At 39.1% G+C, this 23,144-nt stretch overlaps 1 protein-coding gene across 50 annotated transcripts in view; it reads right to left on the bottom strand.

Moving 5' to 3' along the window:
• The window catches only part of LOC132203795 (zinc finger and BTB domain-containing protein 7A-like), a 59,881-nt gene extending 36,764 nt beyond the window's left edge, over window positions 1-23,117 (bottom strand). For 26 of the 50 annotated variants that reach the window (XM_059631831.1, XM_059631835.1, XM_059631830.1 and 23 more), the window contains exons 1-6: window positions 22,981-23,117; window positions 22,559-22,746; window positions 22,291-22,497; window positions 22,058-22,232; window positions 21,861-22,004; window positions 21,745-21,804 (exon numbers count right to left, since the gene is read on the bottom strand). In XM_059631831.1, coding sequence (XP_059487814.1) covers window positions 21,745-21,804; window positions 21,861-22,004; window positions 22,058-22,232; window positions 22,291-22,497; window positions 22,559-22,741 — 769 coding nt within the window. In that variant the 5' untranslated portion in view covers window positions 22,742-22,746; window positions 22,981-23,117. The other 24 variants (XM_059631827.1, XM_059631871.1, XM_059631873.1 and 21 more) reach the window with 24 other exon arrangements.
• Between the last annotated feature and the right edge of the window lie 27 nt (window positions 23,118-23,144).

Here is a 23,144-nt window from a genome sequence, read left to right as displayed (position 1 = left end):
TCCACTGTCATGATGATTCCGCCCTTTCACTGCAAATTCTAGGAAAAAGTGAAATTTAGCCAAAAAGAAGTTGTGTCTTTAAATTTATTGCGCTTCAAGATAAATTTTTCGTGTGATGATTTTCATTTTCAACAAAAATTTAGTTGCAATTCTTTTTGTGCTTTTCGAGGATGGGCAAACTGCCGAAGACCATTTGGCACTTGGGGCAGGTGGTGAGGTCCTGGTGCTTAGTGGCCATGTGGTGCTGCAGCAGGGCCTCGTTAAAGAACGACGTGCCGCACATGGCGCACGAGGTCTCACCCTGGTGCATGCGGTAGTGGCCTGAGAAGTTGGCCTCGTTGGAGAAGGAAACTTTGCAATCAGGGCAAAAGAAACGCTTGGGCCGCTGCGATGCGTGAGCTTTTGTTTTTTGTCTGATTGTGAGCAGCGTTCTGACCGAATCGGGCATTGGCGGCGACGCCCTCGGCGGCCACACGGAAGCAGTATAGCCTGCGAATTAGAGAACACACTTCCATTCAAACTTCAGAGTTCGCCCTAGTGCCGTTTTTAAGAAGATGCAAACAACTCGATCCTATATACTCTGGTCTACGTTCAGTCCATAAAAATGCAATTGCACATTTGAACCACTCAAAATTTTTATTATAAACTTAAATTGTTTATGAAATTTACAATGTCCCGTTTGTGAATTCAATAATTCCTGCGGAAAACATGGGAAACATAATTTCTACCACAATTGAATTTCTTCTACCATATTTTAACTCGCTATTTTTTGTAAAAATTTTATTTTTTTTATTAAAAAGCATTAACAACTTATAAATGCTGAACCTTACTTTTATCTTCAAAGTTAATCATCGATGCCAAGAAAAACTAATTTTTATTTTGTGAGAAGGATTTTTCTCGACTTTTCAAGCAAAAGCTGTATTTTTCATTTTTGTTGTATCTACAGACTTCATTTTAAATCTCTGGACTTTAGTACGCTTGATTACCTATTTTTTTAAGATTGATCTCGATGTACAATATGTGGTATCAATTTCATTAAAAAAAGCTCTGAGGAAATATTTTTTCCAAAAGAAAATATTCTGTCAAATAGAAAATCGTGCCGTCATAAATATATTTCAGTGCAAAATAAAATCAACATAATTATTTTCAGTTTATCTAAAAATGACTTGCCAATATGCAATTGTATGCTTAAATACAACTTGTTCCAAAACAATTTGGGTCTTCTAGTTTTCATTACCGATCCAAACTAACCAAACCTTTAAAACTTGTAAGTTTTGTTCTTTATTCAATACCGTCAAAATGGTTTATTTTTGGAAACGTTGTGCACAGTGGCGTTGTGTCTGTGGAGGGCCTGCACAAAACTGAACACTTTGTTGCACTTGTGGCACGTGGTGTTGCCCAAGTGCATCTGCTCATGCGACCAGCAGTTGCTCTTGGTGCGGAAAGAGCGAGCGCAAAACTGACACGCGAACTCGCCGTCGTCCGGCTGCCGCTGCAATTGCAAGAAGTGCGCCCGTCGGTAGCCTGCAATCCAAAAACAGACCAACTTGCGTTTAAAAATCCAACAGCCACACATGGGGTGCGCGGTTTAGTTTGCCCGTTTGCGACACGCGCCGTTTTTGGCGCGCATCCGCAGGTGCCGATTGAGATTTCTCTTGTAACCGAACTGGCAGAGGCAGAACCCGCACGTGAACAGATCGGGCCCTGCAGCACGTCGGGGGGCGCCTGGTGGAGGCAAATCGTACACCAGCGCCATGCTTAGGGGTGCCGCGGGCCAGTTTTCGACGTCTCCCGACGAGATCCCTGGGAAAATAGTTAATTTTTCAAACGGGCTGTCATGTTACTAAAACACCCAAACAAATTTTGAGGCAAATTCAAGGGAACTGTCTAATTAAATTTTGGTTTGTAGTTCAGGATATTTTTATTTTCAGTAAAGCAACTAAGCAAACAACAAGAGACATTTTCTGACCATTTTCAAATAAGCATGGGTTATTAAAAAAAACTTGTAATGCACAAACTAGACTTAGTTTAAAGGGAAGCTGAAATTCCTTTTAAAAAAGTTTAAATTTTGCAGTCAACATCCTGATGCAACTTTTAATATCAATTTAGTTTTTTAACATATTTATGAGAAAACTTTTAAGTTTATAATTATAACTTTTGCCCTAAATTTTTTTATTTACACAGATCTATCAAAGTCTTCACATTGAAATTGACATTGTTTGAAAATTTCCAACCACTTTAAAGAACCATTATCTCATTATTAAATTGAAAAGTGTTTACTTAAAAGTTTTTTTAATATCATGACATCGCCAGATATGTTCAATAGACAAGAAGTTCTTTCAGAACAATTGTAGTTTTTTTTTTAATACAAGAAATCTTTATTTACTTTATTTCGCATAAAACTTTTATAGCTCTTGGTCTGTTGATGTTGATAAGACATTTTGTAATTTTTATTTTATTCATCTTGGGCATTCGCCCTTGAGCTGCCGCTTTCGGAGGTGGGAATAAAGATTTTTCTTATACTTGAACAGCTTTTTGCACAAATGGCAGGGGAACAACTCTTGGCTAGTTGGTCTTAGATTAGCAAGAAAGGCGGTAGAAGAATCTTGTAAGCGCACCAAGTCTAGGTCTGTCTCTGATTCGCCCGGTTGCCAAATTTCCCGTGTGGCTGCTCCGGCGGAAGTCCCTGAGACACGAAAAACGAGATTTGGTCAAATTCCGGTGCCAAAATTAAAAGAGATTTTGCAAAAAATCTCACAGTGCTCAAGATAAATTGAAAACACAGAATCAGCTGCATGTTTTTTCCTTTATTGTTAATATTAGTTGATTACATTTACTTTCAAATATCATTTAAAATAATAGCAGACTTATACAGAGGTTGCAAAATTTGTAAAGGAATTTTTTTTAGTTTTCACAAAATTTAAATGTATTAAACGAAAATAAATAATTACAAGATCTGCAACCTTGATAAAAGGAAAAATAGATATCTACAAATCCGAATAAAATTGCCAATTAATAAATTATATATTTAGTCTGCCACTTAAAGACAAGTCTTCGGTCAACTGCGCTTCGTTAGTAATAAAATACTTAGCCTAAAATTTCTAAATATTTAATATTATTCGTCAGAATTTACTTTTGTTAGAATCGCTACTATAATCGAGTCAGTTCTATCTGGCTTTGGGTTTAAATCTTTTATACATCTTTCAATAAGAAGAGACGAAATTTTATAATTTCGGAAGAATTGAATTTAGAGGAATTGGTCAAATTCGTCTCATTTGGTGTGCGTCTTCATGTGGTGCCTGAGACTGACCACGCTGCTGAGCACGCGGCCGCAGTCATTGCACTTGGTGTTGCCCAGGTGCACGTGGATGTGGTTGATGCACGGCTCGTTAAAATTGAAACTCTTAAAGCAGACGCTGCAGATGAACTTGCCGTCGCGCCTTATCACCTTGCTCGACAGCGTTTCGCCCTCGCGCAACGTCAGCTGCGCGCTCTTGGCCAGGTCGTGCTGGCGCGCCCGCTGCGGAAACTTTACTTCGGGCGGCGTAAACTTGACGCCAGACTCGGCGCCGTGGTGGTCGCGAATGTGGTTTTCCAGCCTCTTTTTCAGCCGATAACCCTTGCCGCACCACTCGCACTGCAAGTCTGACTCATACTCGCTTTGCACGTCCCCGTAACAGGCGATTAGGGGGATCACTTCGATCTCGTCGTCATGATCGGACACGAATTGATGCCGGTCGAAACTGCTGCTGGCGCCGTAACCTGAAAAGCAGCCAGCACACTCTTTGAGAAAAACAACAGCCAACTCTCTGCGGTCCATGATTATGATTTTTTTCAGTGATTGTTTGCTTTGTCAGGGTGAAAATTAATGATTCGGCTATACTTCACGATTTGTTAGTGGTTTCAAGATTTCATCGAGTTTATTTTAAACAAGATCTACATTTTTATAACATACTGGTCATATTTTGTGCGTAATTTTAAATAAATTGAATCATTCAGAGTCAATGATCAAGCCGAGTCAATTAAAATACATCGGAGTTTGATTGCAGCTCTATTGATTTCCTCTCCAAAAACCATCCTATTTTGAAAGTACTGGCGAGATGAAATTTTCATTTTAATTTATTCATATTCTCAATTTTTTCCGTTGATTATATTTCAATAATTTGTATTATTTACCATACAATGAATTTCATTACAAGTTATAAGACTTGAATTTAATTTATTACTCAAGAATTATCAATAACCAAGTTGGAACTTTTCTATTTTTATTTTCATTTTTTTTTTATATATATAAATTAATTCGTCTCGGGGTGGAAAAGGGCAGAGTGTCTTTGCAGCGTGTTGCGGTAGCTGAAGACTTTGTTGCACTTGAAGCAGGTCGTGTTGCCTAAGTGCATTTGAATGTGCGACCAGCAGTTGCCGTTGTTGGCGAAAGCGCGCGAGCAGAAATCGCACACGAATTTGCCGTTTTCCATGTGCATGAATTTCCTCGTGCCGCGACTTGAGCGGGAGCGCGGCGCGGCCTCCAACGCCCGCAGCACAGAGTCCGCCAACCCTGCAAGTACAAACTTCTTTACTGCTGCATTTCACGGCTCTTTTATTTAATATTATATATATTATTTTATTATTCCTTGCTCGAATTCATTTGCAAACAAAGGAGTTAGAAAAAACTAGATATTTTTGAATATGCAGGCAGGTTTTCTAAATCATCATTTAGCTGTAATTTTTTCAGTCCTACACAATGGTTCTTATAATAGGATTTATTTTTATTGCGGTTTAGATGCTTACTGGCCCTTTACATTGTCTGCAATATAATTTTATTTTATAATTTAATAGAATAAGAATTGCAACTTTTATAAGATTCATTTTTAACACAGGAACGGAGGATTGCAGCGGATATCAGTAAACTCAAAAATCATTTTTGATTTGTTTGAAGAAGTTGACACTCGAGGAGATGATCATGGAAATGAAGATTCGGGCTTTTCCTCGTTGCAAAAAATTGTTTTTTATTAAAAAACAAACGGCTCTTGATTTCCATCATTTTTGATTCAATTTATTTGAAAAATTCTGCAACACTGGAGAAATGCGATAGAAGTCATGTTAGCTCCTTAATTCTGCAGAATTATTTCAATATTTTAAAATTTGACTTCAGTGGCACGGAGCTCATTGTCAGACAATCTATACAAAATTTTATATTCTCCCAACATCTATGAGTTTATGATTGTATACGTCGGCTACGCGGACAGATGGCCAGTCCGTCGCTCCGCTTTTTGACACAAATGGCCAGTAGCCATTTGCGCCGTTGGTACAAATGGCCAATTCGCATTTCCGGAGAAAATTTTTTTTTCTGCGCGATTATGTTCAAAAAGTCAAAATGCATCAGCCCACACGCTAAAAGTACCAACTTTACCCGTAGATGGCTCTTCTGTTGAGCCCGCAAGCAAGAAGTGCCATGAAAGCCACGCCCCCTCATGTGGTTTCCCATATCGCCGGATAATATAAATAAATACTTTTAATGCGTTTAATGTTAAAATTGGAAAAAATGATAAAAATAAAAAAATCTTGAAAAATGTATAATAAATATTAAAATATTTTACAATTTTCTAGAAGTAAAATCTCATTATTAGTTAATTACTAATTCAAATGGACAGACTCAATCAAACTAAGTGTTGCGAAGGATGCTCTCGTTGTAATAGACGTTTGCGCGAATGCAATCTTTTTTTTTTTAGGACTCGTGAATTTAAAATATTCAAAATTTCAGCGATGAAGTTCAATTTAATCATGTATTTTTTGATAATGCTAGATTAAAATTAATTCCGTCTAGGAGCGGAGGTATTAATGTTTCCGCGAGAATTTTTTCCCGTCCATTTTAAAAATAGAGAAAAGTTATAAAAAATAATAACCTAAACAGAAAAATGTTGCCAATTAAATTTTCTACAATTTTTTTCATTGGCTTAGCAACGTTAAAAATTTTTTCACTTACATACGGAAGGCTCAAAGTCAAAATAATATTTTTTTATAGCATAAGATTTTTTTTAAATTTTTTCGAGATAGCCAATCGATTGGAAATTAAATTTTCACCTTCGTTAATTAATTTCATCAAAAAATATTGAGCCGTTTTAAAATAAGAATATAATAATGTGATCACCCTGCTTTTGAAGACGAGGGTGCCGTCAGAGCGCTCACGAGAAAGCAAAGTGCAACTTAAAAACGGCTCAATATTTTTTAGTGTAATTTGGAAGCTAGATTTAAAATTAAATTTCCAATCGATTGGCTATCTCAAAAAAATTCTAAAAAATTTTATTCTATGAATAAAAATAATATTTTGACTTTTAGCCTTCCGTACATAAGTGAAAAAATTTCTGACGCCTTTAAGCCAATGGAAGAAATTGTAGGAAATTTAATTGGCAACATTTTTCTATAAAGGTTTATATTGTTTTAAGCTTTCCTCTATTTTTAAAATTGATGGAACAAAATTCTCGCGGAAACAATAATAACTCCTCTCCTAGACGGAATTTATTTTAAACTAGCAAATCAAAAAATTAATTATCTAATTATGAATCAACGCTGAAATTTTAAATAATTTAAATTAACGCGTTCTAAAAAAATATTGCATTCGCGCAAACGTCTATCACAACGAGCATTCTTCGCGACACCTCGACTGACGGGGCGCCACTGTTGTGTCAACCAGCCGCTCCGCAGCAGCGGCTCCGATTTCGCCTTTATTTTCATATCAGCGGTGATTTTTCGTTTTTTGAAATAATTTTTTCACTAATTTAATTTCATTATCATCCTTAACCTTGAGTTAAAAAGTGGATTCTGAAATCTCAACATTCTCGCAGATAATCAGTTTTTTGCTTCTCCTGTAAAATTCGAAAAGCTGTCGAGTGGCCATTTGTTCCAACGGCGCAAATGGCTAGTGGCCATTTGTGTCAAAAAGCGGAGCGACGGACTGGCCATCTGTCCGCGTAGCCGACGAGAAGGTGTTTGTTTTTTATTTATCTTCTTTTTTCAAAAGAAAAATATCCAAATTCATCATTTTCCCTTCAGCTACCAAATAAATCAGAAATTTAATTTGATTCAATTGATTAATTTTTATGACATTCTATTTAAAATAGTTAATTTTGGGTATCTCAACAAAACATCCCTTGAAATCAAATCAATATCATTCCACGCGGAAAATCTTTTGTTACTTTGCGTTTTTATTTAAGCAAGAGGATACAAACATTAAATTTACTTATTTAAACTGATTAGGAATTTAATTTCCCAATCTATGGACGTTGGCCAAGTGTTTGTTTAGTGAACTGAGACGACTGAAAATTTTTCCACAAACGGTGCACATGTTGGCGCCAGTGTGTTTGCCAGAGTGGTTGAGGCAAGCAGTGAAGCTATTATACATGCGGCGGCACGTTTTGCAGAAGAACTTGCCGTTTTTGCACTCGACTCTGCTGTCAAAATGGTTATCGACACCCATGCTTAATTGTAACTCGCCTGGCGCAAAAGCAATCGAGGCTGAAAAACACATAATTTTGTGAATGAAACAAATGTCAGAACCTTTTCAAAACCCAAAATATAAAATTTTTAAATTGTGCGAACTTTTGATTTTTAAAATTTTCAGTCACTGCGGCGGGCGGGTTGGTTTTGGGCGGCAAAGGCGGCGGCGCAGGTTTTGGACTCGCGGTGGCGGTGTAGGACATACTTTGTGGCAAACGTTTTTTGGCACAACTCGCACCGGATGAGGCCGAGGTGCTGTGTGCGGTGCTTGGACAGGGCGTTGCGGTCGGCCAACACCTTGTGGCAAAACTCGCACACCGTGTTGCCCAGGTGGATTTCGTAGTGCGCCAGGCAGCCCATGCGCGTGCTGTAACTTTTCTCACACAGTCCGCACTCGAAGCGGCCGTTCTTTTCCTCAATCAGTTTTTCGGCCGCCCGGCCGCGGCCGCTCGCCTGCCACCGGTCAGCAGGGCCGCCTGCAAGAAAACCACGCCCTGTCAGTTCCTCTCAACCTTTTCAGCGTGCAAAGCAAGGATCGGTTAAGCCCCCCCATTAGTGCCTTTTGTCGTTATTTTTGCGACAATTGTTTTTTTTTTTGTTCTTTTTTTCGTGGTCTAATATTTTCTTCCAATTTCCGCCTTTTCAAGAGTAACCAAATTTTTGATCAAGTTTAGACGAAATTAAGCCTCCATTTTTTTATGATTATTTGCGTTTTCTCTAATTTAAGGGAAACCACAAGTCTTCTCATCATCAAACTTTTAACGAATAAAGTTAAACGCCTTACCCTCTGCAACTTGTGATACAAATAAAAAGAGCAAACCCTGATTTAATATGGAGTATTTTGCATCACGATCATCGTGAAAATAATTAATCAAAAATCAAAATATCTATCTTAGATAAATAATTTGAATTACACACTGCATCAGGCTAATTTTTAGATGATTGTGACCAATTTTATGTTAAATAACTCAACGAGCATAAGTTTTATTATTATCCTTCAACTAACCAAGTTATGAATATAGTCAAAATTTATTTATCTTACACTAGGCGTACACAATTTGTATAATTATTTTACTATGCTTTTTATTTTTTGCTTTCTGAAATAAAATTAAATTCTCTAATGAGAAAGAAATTTTTTTTATAGTTTCAATACAATTTTACTTATTTACAACTTTTTACACGGATGTTATCAGTTCTTATATTAATTTTATTTTTTGCATTCAGCAAGAAATGTTCACTTGGAAATATTAGCTGTGTCAGTGGTGACGCTTTTTATGCCGCGTCAAATTTGAAACGGTGCCCAAAACTTTGCCACACAAATTACACTTTGTCCGTCCCAAATGCCAATTCTTGTGATCGTTTAAACTATTAATGTGTGTGTATGTCTTGTTGCACAGTGAACACCGTATTGTGCCGTTTGCCTCGCCCGATTGCACCAAAGTGTCCGTTTCAAAGGCACCAAAGTCTGAAACGTAAAGTACTCATTTCACTGACAGCCTTTGACTAAATCAACTTTCTACATTTAAAAAAGTGCCGATGACAAACCGGTAACAATAATTCCTTTATGATCTAGATAGTTTTTCCAATTAAATATCATTCAATATTCAGAGGGAAATTTTCAAATGCTGATCAGGGGACGAAATATTACAAAACGTCTTGATTGGAACTATGTTTTTGCTTTACATGTCTCATCAAATTTGAAATCGAGCTGAAAACTGTGTTACAAAATTTGCACTTGGTGCGTCCCAAGTGCCAGGCCGTGTGATTGTTGAAACTGCCTGCCGAAGAGTAACACTTGTTGCACTGTAAGCACCTTAACAAGCCGTTTTCTTCAACAGATCGCATCAAAGTGTCCATTTTCAGGCCTGAAAATATAAAACCACTCATTTTTCAACTATATTTTTGGTTTTCCTAAGACTTCAAGAGTTTGTGGACGTTTTTGCGGTGCGACTCAAGGTGGTACCAGCGATCAAATACGCGGCCGCACACTTCGCACTTGATGGCTCCAGAGTGGAACTTCATGTGCCGGTGCAGCGTGATTTTTGAGGAAAAAACCTTTCCGCACTCGTGACACACGAGGTCGCTGTGTTTTGCCACCGCGTGCTCCCACAGCGCCTCATACGAGGGCAAAATCTCCTTGCACGCGTTGCACTTGTCGTGAAAGGGGCGCCGCGGCGCGATCCGCACCCCTGCCATTCCCATCATCTTTTCTACCTCCACCTGCATGAAGGTCCCGCCTGAAAAAATCGAGGTGCTTACTAACATTTTCAGGCGCAGGCAGCGCAGTTATTACTTGATTTTCTATCCACTTTCCATTCACACTCTAGCAAAACAAGCAAGAAAGCGACAAATTTGGTAATAGTGAAAATAAATTTTATTTTCTTTTTAATCTTTCACATTTTATTCACACTCATAATCTACACAGTAAATTGTTTTTGAATTGAATTTCGGAGAAACCCGCGTTATTAGCGTTTAATATTGTGCTTAAAAAATATGAGTCTTTTCAGATTATGCACCGGGTTGGTTTTGGGCGGCGAAGGCGGCGGCGCAGGTTTTGGAGTACTTGCGGTGGCGGCGTAGGTCGTACTTTGTGGCAAACGTTTTTCGGCACAACTCGCACCGGATGAGGCCGAGGTGCTGCGTGCGGTGCTTGGACAGGGCGTTGCGGTCGGCCAACACCTTGTGGCAAAACTCGCACACCGTGTTGCCCAGGTGGATTTCGTAGTGCGCCAGGCAGCCCATGCGCGTGCTGTAACTTTTCTCACACAGTCCGCACTCGAAGCGGCCGTTCTTTTCCTCAATCAGTTTTTCGGCCGCCCGGCCGCGGCCGCCCGCCTGCCACCAGTTGGCAGGGCCGCCTGCAAGAAAACCACGCCCTGTCAGTTCCTGTCAACCTTTTCAGCGTGCAAAGCAGAAATCAGTTAAGCGCGCCATTAGTGCCTTTCATCGTTATTTTTGCCATAATTCTGTCAGTTTGTTCTCTGTTTTTGGAGTAATAATTTCTTCCAAGAGTTGCCAAATTTTTGGTAGTGAAAATTAATTTTCTTTTCTTTTAAATTTTTCGCATTTTATTCACACTGATAATCTACACAGAAAAATGTTTTTGAATTGAATTTCGGTGAAACTCGTTTTATTAGCATTTAATATTGTGCTTCAAAAAAATGTGTCTTTTCAGATTCTGCGCCGTGCTGAGCACTTTGCTGCACAGGTGGCACTTGGTCGCACCCTGATGGACGCCTATGTGGCGAATCAGACCGTTCTTGTCCATGAACGACTTGCTACAAATGTCGCAGGTGGTTTGCCCCAAGTGGCAGTGCCAGTGATTGTAAAAACCGGTGATAGTCGCGTATGTCTTTTCGCACTTGGGGCACTTGTACACGCCGCCTTCTTTCACCACTCTAACTCTCTCGCCCTCGAAGTCCAAGAAGTCTTCTGAAACGAGAAGCACACAGCTTGTATCAAGTCCCCGATCGGTGTGCTCACTTTCTGCATAAAACCACTCGCTAGACAACCTTAAATTTCAAATTCATACTTATTCTCCTCCGTGCTTCAACAACTTATGTCTTCTTAAATTTTCGGCCGTGCTTAGCACTTTGTTGCATAGATTGCACTTTGTCTTGCCCTGGTGAACGCTCATGTGCCTTTTCAGGCAGATTTTGCTGCTAAAAGTTTTTTGGCAAATTTCACACGTGGTTTGTCCTAAGTGCCATTGTAGGTGGCCTTGAAATTTTTTGGCGTCCGTGTGCGACATCACGCACATTGTGCACTTGTATAGGCTGCCATCTTTGCCCACTTGATAACCCCCTAAGTTGGAGAAGTCTGAAACCAGAAGCACATAACTGAATAGGGTGTGCTTTTTTTTCTTCATAATCCATTTAAAATTTTTTAATGGGAACTTAAAGCACGCTAAAGGCTTTTTATTTGTGTAAGATTTCATAAATTACGAGGAAACTGCTGAATAAGAAATATTATTTGAGTAAATTTCTTTTTCCCCATCATATTCTTTCATTAAATTATTATATTGTCTCAAATTGTTTTTTAAGTATTGCCTTGGAATACTATTTTGCAAATTTCTTGTTTTCATGCTGCGAGACTTTGTGTCTTTTCAAACTATCGGCACAGCTGAGCACTAGGTTGCATAGGTCACACTTTGTATTGCCCTGATGAAAACTCATGTGCCTCTTGAGACTGGCTTCAGACTTAAAAACTTTCAAACAAACTGCGCATGTGGTATTTCCAAAGTGCCACTGTTGGTGCCCTTGCAAACCCAGGGCGGATCTGTAAGTTTTGGTACACATATTGCAATTGTAAGGATCTGCACCATCTTTGACGAATTCTGACAAATTGTCTAACTCCAAGTCTGAAAACAGAATTTTTAAATTTATCAGAAATTTTGCCCCATTTTATCTTAAAGGGTTTGGTAACTTTTAAGTCACAATTAAAAGAAATACTGTATTTTAATTACTAGTTTCAATTGACTATTTATGGAAATAATAGTCACAAAATGAAATGTAGCTCATTTTTTTTTCAAAATTTTGTTTATAGTTTTATTTCAGTTTCACATATTAAATTCAAGAGTTATTTCCTTCCCAAACGTTATTTTTGGTGCAAATTCTTTATGTGTCTTTTCATGGATTGAACGCAGCCGAACACTTGGTTGCACAGATTGCACTTAGTCTCCCCTAAGTGTGAAAGCATGTGCCTCGAAAGTATAATTGTGCTTTTGAAAGTTCTGGAACAAATTGCGCAAGTGGTTTTTCCAAAGTGCCAATCTTGGTGCGCGCGCAAATTTGCGGCGACCGCGTAAGTTTTGTCGCACATAGTGCACTTGTACTGGCAGCCTTTTTTGGCCAATTTAGAAGGCTTGTCAACCCCAAAGTCCAAGACGTCTGAAAGCAGAAGTAAACAAACTGAATTGCCAAAATGTCTGTTTTTATTTCCACTTTTTCTCATTCATTAAGAGAAATAGGATGTGAGATGATTCAGAAGAAAAGCAAAGAGTTTATTCTTATCAAAATCACTCACATAATTTATATTGAGTCCCGAATCTAACAATAAGTCTTGTTTTCATTGCTAAGATAAATTTTGCAACTGTACTTATAGATTTTGATTATTTTAACACTTTTCATGACCGAACAATGATTCAACTGGATTTTGGAGCTTCCCCACTTATTTTATTTTTGATGAATAATTTCAATCTATCTTGTGCGTCCGTAGATGTGTCACAAGGTATGAAGACCGATCAAAAACTTTGCCGCAAAAATCGCATTTGATGGAGGCCGAGTGGAGTTTCTTGTGCCGGTGCAAAGTGATTTTTAGCGAGAATATTTTTTTGCAATCGAAACACAAAAGTGAAGCGTGATTCGCCAACCCGTGCTCCCACAATTCATCTGTCGAGCGGAAAAGCTGCTTGCAAGCGCTGCATTTGTGAGTGAGCATGCAGAGGTTGAATCCCTCATCAACGCGCGTCTGCATGTACACCGTCATGCCTGCAAAAATTTAAGTTCTTTCAAAATCATACCAGCCCATAAGCAGGTGGAAAACTAGACAAAAATTAATTGTAAACAGTCGCTTTTTTTAACTTGTTTATTTTTACAGCAATTTATTCAATTTAAATTGCATTATGTTTTGAGGTTCAATGCCAGTAAATTTAACAAGATTTGAATGCAATTTCAATCAATAGTAAAAATATTTGGTTAAAATTAACGCTTGGCATCAGCGTGCACCAACGATTTGTGTCTTTTCAAACCGGCAGGCGTGCCAAGCACTCTGTTGCACACGTTGCACTTGGTCATGCCCTGATGTGTCCGCATGTGCTGCTCTAGACCGCGCTTCAGGACAAAAGTTTTGCTGCAAACAGTGCAAATAGTATTTCCAAAGTGCGATTCCTCGTGGCTCTTCAAATTTTGCAAATCCTGATAAGACTTGTTGCACATTTTGCACTTGAATGGTCTGTATGGCTCGGCTACTTTGATTGATTTAGACGGCTTGAAATTGCAACCCTTTAAGCCCAAGTTGTCTGAAAAGAGAAGTACGAAATCGTAATTTGTAATAACATGTGCTCATACACTTGAAAAACTTCTACCATAAAATGAAATACCTTAAAAGTATTTACAATGGAGGGTGATTTCAATTCAAATGCAAAAAGTTATTGGGTGGCAATTTCAGCAAATTTAATTATATTTCCATATATTTACAAACAATAGAAAAATGTCGGTTGAAACTATTGTTTGTCACCAGCGAACAGCGTGCTTCAACCTTTTGTGCCTTTTCAAACTGAAAGGCGTGCCAAGCACCTTATTGCACACGTTGCACTTGGTCATGCCCTGATGTTTAAACATGTGCTTTTCCAGACTGCGTTTCGAGGCAAACGTTTTGTTGCAAACAGTGCACGTGGTGTTTCCAAAGTGCAACTCCTCATGGCTCTTCAAAGTGTCCAAATCCAGATAAGTCTTGTTGCACATTGTGCACTTGTATCGACCGGCTATTTTGATTGATTTGGATGGCTCAAAATAACAATCCAAGTGGTCTGAAACGAGAAGCACGCATTCGGAATTTAGTCATGTGCTTGAATATTTTCAGACTTTTTACAATAAAACATTTTGTGTTGATGTTAAAAACGGTAAAATGGAGACACGTCAGAGAAATATATATAATATACATATATGGTCGATTATGAAAGCATAAGAGATTCTAATTGACGTTACTGGTTTTCTCTATCACAATAATCATACATAATTATGATTGAAACGCGCCCATTTGCATGTGCACCGCCATGCCTGCAAAAATTTCAGTTCTTTCAAAATCATACCGGCCTATAAGCAGGTGGAACAAGAGACAAAGAGTATTAAGTTGCTCATTTAATTTTTGTTTATTTGTATTTAGTTGTTGAGTTTTCTAACAATGGAAAGCCATTTCCATTTAATTGTTATTTAGTCCTTTTAACAAATATGATTACATTTCATTGCAATTTCCATCAATAGTCGAAATATGTTGGATGAAATTAACGTTTGTCAACAGCGTGCTTCACCTTTTTGTGCCTTTCCAAACTGTAAGGCGTGCCAAGCACCTTATTACACACGTTGCACTTGGTCATGCCCTGATGTGTATACATGTGCTTCTCCAGACAGCGTTTTGAGGTAAACGTTTTGTTGCAAACAGTGCAAGTGGTGTTTCCATAGTGCAACTCTTCGTGGCTCTTCAAATTTCGAGGATCGCCATAAGTCTTGTCGCACATTGTGCACTTGTATCGACCGTCTATATTGATTGATTTGGACGGCTCAAAATCGCGACTCATTAAGCCCATGTAGTCTGAAACGAGAAGCACGCATTCGGAATTTAGTCATGTGCTTATACATTGGAAGACTTTTTACCAAAAAATTCTTGTGCTGATGTTTGAAACAGTCAAATGGAGACACAACAGAAAGATATGTCAATTATACAATGGTAAAAGTGAGTCTAATTGATGTTACTAATTTCTTTTTCATGAAAATATTAAATAATCTCAATTTTAACGCCCTCCTTTCATCTAAATAATTTTTCATCACTTCAGGTGAAATCAATTGAAAATAAAATTACATTTATTAAATTCATTAATTACTGCAGTATTTCACCATTTGCTTGATTTTTAATTTGTACTGGTCAAGCGGAACAAAATGATTTTGTTATTTAAAAACAAAAAATTAGGCAAATTATTAAATAATTTTATTGAATTTAGCAATCTTGGTCAAATAGAAAATACTAATAAAAAACATAAAATTCGACATTGGAATATGTTAAGCGAGAAAGAGACATTGTTCTAAGACCCTTCATTGTGGACCATTAGTTTGTGCCTTTTCAAACTGTCGGCCCTGCTGAACACTTTGTGGCACACATCGCACTGGGTTGAGCCTTGGTGAATATACTTATGTCTGAGCAAACCTTCTCTAGACTTGAATGTTTTGTTGCAAATGAAGCAGGTTGTTTGTCCCAAGTGCCATTCGCGGTGGCTTTCAATGCCTCTGCTACCTGAGTAGGTTTTGCCACACGTTTCGCAACTGTACTGACCTCTCACGATAGCATTTTGATCGAATTCTGAAACCAGAGAATCACATCACTTGCAACGTCTCCACGGCTCATTTTCAAAAATTTATTGTGTGGCGCGTTCTTGTGTGCCTCTCCAGATACGCCACCCTATCAAAAACTTGTCCGCATATTTCGCACTTAATTTCGGCCAAATGCAAATTGTTGTGCCGCTCCAACGTGTATTTGGAGACAAATATTTTTTGGCATTGGTGGCACAGCAGATGACTGTGGTTGTCTGACCGCGTCGCGTGTTCCCACAATTCGTCTTGCGATCCGAAAAACTGCTTGCACGCTTTGCAACAGACCATGGCAGGGCCGATTCCTCCGGGCATCTGTATGCCTAGAAAATTTTCAGTGGGTTCAAAACTTTTCCACCATTTCCGAAATAAATAATTTCAGCATTTTTGCTATATTCCCAATACTGATAAGGAAATCATTGTTCGAACACTAAAAAAAACCTGATTTATTTTTATTAGTTCCATCACCATGAGCATTGATAATCATTGACATTTATATAAATTATTTAACTCATTTTAATTCATTTTCAGGCGAAGCTGCATTTTCACAACTCTTTCATTAAATGTTCCAAAAACTCTTGCTCATTTCACTTGGCTGGACTTTTCGCTGCCCAAACTGACATTGAAGATACCGTGCATGTATTGCTGGTGCCTTACGAGCGCTGCCTTGCTACCGAAAACTTTTTTGCAGACACTGCACACGGATGAGGTCGAATCGTAGTGCAAACGCTCGTGTTTTTTGCAGTCGCTCATGTACGAGAAGAACTTGCCGCACACGGGACAGGTGGTTTTGCCCATGTGGGCGTACATGTGCGATTGACATGTGCGGTAATGTTTGAACGTCTTTTTGCACTTGCTGCATGCAAATTTGCCGTCGCTTTGTTGGATTGCACAGACTTTTTTGGCCGAAAGTTCTGAAACGTGAATGAACACCACCATTTTAATCATTTCAGTCCAAGCCTGTCATTACTTACTTTGTTATTTTAAATTTAATCAAAGCCTAGAGCTTTAAAATTACTCATACTGCTAGGCCACAGACCACTAAGGAAACTGTTCAAAAAACAGGAAATCTTATATGTAGATGACCGAAGTTTATCAACGTTTCATTTCAAAAATTTTTATTAGCTGTTGTCAAAACATTCTTTCAGACAGCTCAAATTGGCCTAGATAAAAAAGCTTATGGCAAAATATGCTATTTTGGTGCAATTAAGTTCATTCCTATTCTATCAAAATGAATTAACTTGAATTTAACTTTGTTTGAATTAAATTCACTGAATTTTAAAATCAAGCAGCGTCATTTGTTCAATTTTTATTCATTTAAGATAGGAAAAATTAGACTTTTTTCATTCTGTAAAAAGAAACATTTGATTTATTTTTATTAGCTCCTTCAACATCCATCATTTTAAAATTAAAAAATAAAATCAGTGCCAACACCACGGACGTGCGTTCATTGTTCCGCTGTTTTATTCTCCACCTTTTTTTATGTTATGTGCGTTCACTTTTGCTTTTTCCTGGCACTCGACGACTTTTTGTGCGCCGTCTGCATGTGCCTGGTGAGATTGTGAATGGTGCTGAAGCTCTTTCCGCACTCGGCGCACCTCGTTTTGGCCATGTGCACTTTGCTGTGCTCATTCAGGTGGTGGCGGTAGTTGAACGTTTTGCCGCAAATTTTGCAAGTTGTGTTGCCGAGGTGCACGTGCGTGTGCGAGCGGCATGTGCGGTAGTGGCTGAACACCTTGCGGCACCAGCCACACTCGAACCTGTTATTCGGCCGCTTTATGATGTTGACTTTAGTTTCGTCCGAATGCGAATCATACTGATTTGAGTAGGTGGCTTTCACAAAGTTGTGCGGGTCCATCATAAAGTGACCTGCAATTAAAAGAAACCAATGATGCCAAATGATCCATTCTCGGTCTTTTTGTTATTTCATGAGTGCCAATTTTCAGCCACCACGTTAAGTCCCATTTTTAATTCCATTTATTCCATGACTGATTTTAAAATGGGCAATAACTGTAAGTCAGTCACATTCCTTGCATACTAAATTTTCAAAGGTTTTGTTTAAAACTATTTCAATCAATTAATTGACAGCTTATAAATAGCCCAATTTTGTTTTTATAAAAATCTCTCTCCTATCTAAATTTGGAATCTTCTGTGCCGATGTTGGTTTGAAATTGTTTCTGAAATGCTGCTTTGTATTGTAATCTAAGTTAAATCGGGGAGATTCTAAATAAGTCGCACATCATTGGATACACGCGTTTAAGTTAGAGTTTGATGTAAGCCAATATTTTGAATTTTTTTGCAACTCAAAACTGTTAGTGGATTTATGATTTGTAAAAAATGATCCTTTTTGACATATAACTAGTTAATTTATTTCAATCACATGCTCAAATCAACGCAAATTGATGCGTTTTCAGATGACGCAAGAAGTTTCGTCTAAAGCGGAAAACTTTGCCACACTCTTCGCAAGTGGTGTGGCCGAGGTGGAAGTACAAATGCGAGTTGCAGGTGCTGCGGTGTTTGAAAGTTTGTCCACACACACTGCACATGAAAAGGCCGCCGCGCTTGATCAGTCTAACTTTCGTGCCCGGCGGCGCGTCAACCGCAAATTGGCTCGCCTGGAACTCGGGCAGGCCTGCAACACATCTCACATCAGGGCCTTGCGTCTTTATCTCCAAATCATTCACATTTAGCGTAAGTTTTTAAAATCTAACAGGAACTTGACGGATTCGCGCCGATTTTGTGGACACTCTCAAGATGCTGTGGGAGGTACTGTTTAGTGCTGAAGCTTTTTCCGCACAAGTGGCACGTGGTGCGGCCAAAGTGCGTGTCCATGTGTTTGTTCAGCTGGTTTTTGTTGGCGCACGTCTTGCTGCACACGGGGCAGCGCGTGGCGCCGACGTGAAAGTGCACGTGCGACCAGCACGTCGCGTAGTGTTTGAAAGTTCTGTTGCAGAAGGTGCACATGAACTGCTCATCGTCCGTGCGCCAAATCGCGTTAGTGAGTTTGGCCGGGCCTGCAAGCAAAAACACATTCACTTTCCAGTGGCCGCTTTGTGTGTCTCTAAGTGGTTGCGCAGGCTGTTGGTGCTGGCGAACACGCGGTTGCACACGCCGCACGTCGTCTCGCCTAAGTGGACGCGCGTGTGCGTCCAACATGAGCCGCGGTGCGCGAACGACTTGCCGCAAATGCTGCAAGTGAACTTGCCCGCATCGGCGATTATGTGAATGTACGCTTGCCCCGTGCGTCGCGGCCGCGGACCCATAGAACTGATAACGCCCGTCGGCAGCACCAGGGTAATTGTTTGCCCGCCTGCAACGTCACAAAAGGAGACACTTTCAGACAAAATTCTTTTCCTCGTTTTTAGTAGAGCAAGGTTATTCTATTGGAACAATTTTTGTCTTGATACTTTTCCTTACTTAATTCTTTAAATAAAACTTCTCAAATTTGTAATTTCCATTTTGAGACAAAAGCTTTAGAACCCAACTGAAAATTTTTTTTTTAACCAACTTCGAGTATTAATGTTTCCGTGTCTGAACGACTCTTTGGGTCTGATCCTTATTCAGAACTGGGCATTTTCTCTTATGTCTAGCAAGGCTGAAATGAGAGCCCAAAACTTTTTTGCAAGCACTGCATTGGGTTTCTCCGTTGTGAGCCGCTTTGTGATTTTGCATGTCGTAGAGGCGCGAGAAAACTTTGAAGCAAATCGGGCAGACCGTTTTGCCCCTGTGCACTTCCAAGTGTGAATGGCATGACGCTCTGTGAGTAAATTCGCGGCTACAGGCACTGCAGCAATATCGGCCAGGGCCTTTTTGGATCACTTCGAGCACTTCTGCAAACAACATTGAACCTTTCATTTTGCTTGAGCGTTTGATATAAATGATAGTGAATAATTATATTCTTTACACGATTTTATTTATTTAAAGACTTATACATTCTCGTATTATTGAAATCACTGCCAAGTGATTTTCGCAACATTTACCCATTCAATAATGAAATTGACTTTAAATTTAATTTTGGGGTGCCGATTTGCAAATTTCATAATGTACTTGAAGGTAACGCGGGGTGGCAAAAACCCGCTTGCAAAATTTGCACCGAGTTTTCCCATCGTGAGAAGCTTTATGCCTCAACATGTCATTGTGTCGGGAGAAGATCTTAAAGCAAACAGGGCAACTGGCATTAGTTTTTAGGCCTCTGTGCGTGTTCAAATGCGCTCTGCAGTATGACACGCTTGAAAACTCGCGATCACAAGCACTGCAGCAATATCTTCTGAAACCTCTTTTAATCACTCTTAGCTCAAAATGTGCATTTTCAGAGCGTGGTCCCTCTGAAAATAATTAATACAAAAATAACTGTCAGTTCCAATGATGATTCTTTGCAAGGCTAGAATTTTAATAAAAATTGTAAATGAAGCTCACTGACTTTTCAAGGGAACAATTTTTTACTTTTAATTTTTTGATCAAAAACATTTCAGGTTTTTAGGTTTCCGCCTGCGGCAGTTCATAACTTTCACGCCTGTGCACTTCAGCATGTCTTTGCATAGTTCATATAGTGCTGCAAATATTTTAGCGTTAAATTTATCGCACTGCGTCTCCCCATCATGAGCAACTGTGCGTCTCATCATGTCGGCGTTTTGGACAAAATCTTTGGAGCAAATAGGGCAGATCGAGTGCAAGTGAGTTTCGCAGACGGAAAAAGTGGAGAATTTCCAGTCACAGGCACTGCAGCAATACTCAACTTATTATTGCCCTTTACAATCACTTAAAGCACTTGCACTAACTTTCGTTCTCTTTTCATTCTCTTCCTCTATGAACAATATAATGAAATCGTCACTTATCATCGTTTGAATTATGAAAGACCTTTAATTTTTAGTTCCTCACCTTTAATTTTTAGTTCCTCTAAATTGGGCCTTTAGTCAACTTCAGTGAAGGGCAGTTAAAATGTTTAAAATTCAAGAACAGATCAGAACAGTAATGCACGTCTCTTTGGAAACTGCTTTCAATCACTCATAGCTTAAAACATCTTTCTATTTGCGAAGTAGGAATTTAAAAATTTAAATCGGTTCAAAAAAGTTTTAAATCTATTCGCCATCGCAGGCTCCGCCTATGTTTTCTTTTTTAATCAAAACAATATCAGGTCTTCTAGGTCTCCGTCTGCTCCATTTCAGAATTTTCACGCCTGTGCACTTCAACATGTGTCTTTGCAGTGATCGTTTAGAGCTGTAAATCTTTTTGCATTTATCGCACTGAGTTTCGCCCTCATGAGCAACTTTGTGCCTCATCATATCGCCGTTTTGCACAAAACTTTTGAAGCAAATAGGGCACGTCGCTTTGCCTAGGTGCGTTCGCAAGTGACTTTCACAATTGGAAAAAGTGGAGAATCGCCGATCGCAAGCACTACAGCAATATTTATTTTGCCTGCATTCGTTCTTTTCAACCACTTTTAGCACGTCTACCACGAAGAAACTTTCGTTGCTCTTTTCATCATTGTCAATTTCTTCCTCTGTGAACAATAATGAAATTGTCACTAGACCGTCGTTTGAATCATAATAGGTAAAATAAACTTCACTAACTTCAAAAAATTCAAAAATTCCGTTAAATTATTCTTTAATAGATAGTAGTGTTTAGTTAAAAAAAAACTTTTAATGTCAAAAAGAGCTGTAAAATATTGTTGTGCATTTTAAGTCCTAACGCTTTATATCTTAAATATGTTGTAAAGCTTCAGTCGCGCGAATTATTTTCGCCTATCCCGCGAGTGGGCTAATCCCATTTCTGTCATTTTAATTCCAACCACCAATGCAGACTAACTACTAATAAAGAATTGAACGGGTGCGTTTTATTTTGACATGGCACTTTGCAACGTTTCACTCCTGAAGTTGGAGAATTACTAGTACCCCAGCCAAAGCAGAAGGTACAGATTGCTAATGCAGCACTAACAAACTGCTAAGCCTGCCTAAAGACAAAACCTAAGCCCTAACGCGTTGTTAAATAGATTTGAAAGGCTGCAAAAATCAATCTACACCCGTGATCAGCTTCAAAAATCCAAAGCTCCAGGCATAAAACATTGCAAATTTAAGGGAAAATGATCTGAATTTTGAAACAAATCAAGCAACAACCAATTTGTATGGAATAATAAAACACACCCTGGTAAAAAAAGTGGATGGGTGCCTACCTTTATCTTCTCCCAAACTGTCATTTGATGGTCCAGCCATTACAAAGTTGTCCATATCACCTGCAATTCAAATAATTTTAATCATATTCTGAATTAAATTTTACCAAAAAATCTACTTGATTCAAGTCCAATTCCACTAGCAGCCAGGTCTTCATCATCAACAGAGTCATCTGGTTGGAGCTCTATGTGCTCGAACTCAGGTTCTGTTTTCAAAGGCACATGCTCAATATCTGCTATCACAGGCTCATCAACTGCTTGAACTGAAATAAAAACAACATTACCTATTGAAACACACACAATTTAATCAATTTACTTTTTGGTTGAGACTCATCTTCAGTCCTGGCAGGTGATGTTCTCCTTCTCTTCCTGAGAGTAGTAGTAGAAGAGGTTGAAGGGGAGGGTTGTGATGATTCATTAAATGGGGCAGTGTATGGCAATGATACACCAGCTATCTCTGGTTGTACATCATCATTTTTAACAGTCTTCTCCTAAAATTCAGAAAAAAACCTTTGTTTGATTCAAGCTATATAGTTTTCAAAACTGCACCTCTTCAACAGTCGTTTTGGATTTTTCGACATCCTTGCCGCTATTTGTGAGCCCTTGGACCTCCAGGAGTTCGGCCGTGTTCAGAAAGGAGGCCAACTGCTCCTGTTCCACATTCACCTCTCCTTTGTACATGAAGTCCACCAGGGCCATGAGATCGTCAAATGCAACATTTCTGAAAATGATGACGGGGTGCTGGCAAGGATTTTCCTAAAATGGGGGAGGAAAAAATTTAAAATCAAGACTAAAAATCAAAATTATTGTTTTGTACCTTGAAGAGGCTTTTGAAGTAGGAACTGCAGGCTGAGAGCAGCATTTTGTGGGCAGGAATTTTCTTGCCTTCGCAGCTCAGAGTGACGTCAACGAGGTCGCGGTCACAGCGCAACGCCTCGAAGGCAGTTGACACATGCTTCACGTAATTATTCCACCGCAGCGAGTACTGGTGACTCGCCATGGTCACTGAAATTAATGAAAACCAATTAAAGAGCGGCAAAACATGTCGATTAGAGACTCTAGGCGAAAAAATCAGCCAAGTCGAAAAGGGGACGCCCTTCCTGCAACGCGATTTCAATGAGCGGGGCTCGGCGGGTGACGCCGCAGCAAATTTTGCCATTTTCCGTTGTTTCAGATCAAAATTTTTACGTTCAAGATGTAGTACAAAAATTAATCAATCAAATTGTTGCGTTATTTTACCTTTCCGACTCGAGCAAAGGGTTGAGTAACTCCAATAACTGCTTGAATTAACAACTCGCCGGGATAAGAAAATGTCCGCTCGACAACGAGATCCAATCCCACTTACTTGTTACTTGCCTCTTTTTTTAGTTTCTGAGCGGGGAAAGTGCGCGTCACAGCGATCG

Source organism: Neocloeon triangulifer, unplaced genomic scaffold, assembly GCF_031216515.1.
Source record: "Neocloeon triangulifer isolate White Clay Creek 2 clone unplaced genomic scaffold, ASM3121651v1 ptg000017l, whole genome shotgun sequence".
NCBI classification, from domain to species: domain Eukaryota; kingdom Metazoa; phylum Arthropoda; class Insecta; order Ephemeroptera; family Baetidae; genus Neocloeon; species Neocloeon triangulifer.
This window is presented reverse-complemented; position numbering and strand designations above follow the sequence as displayed.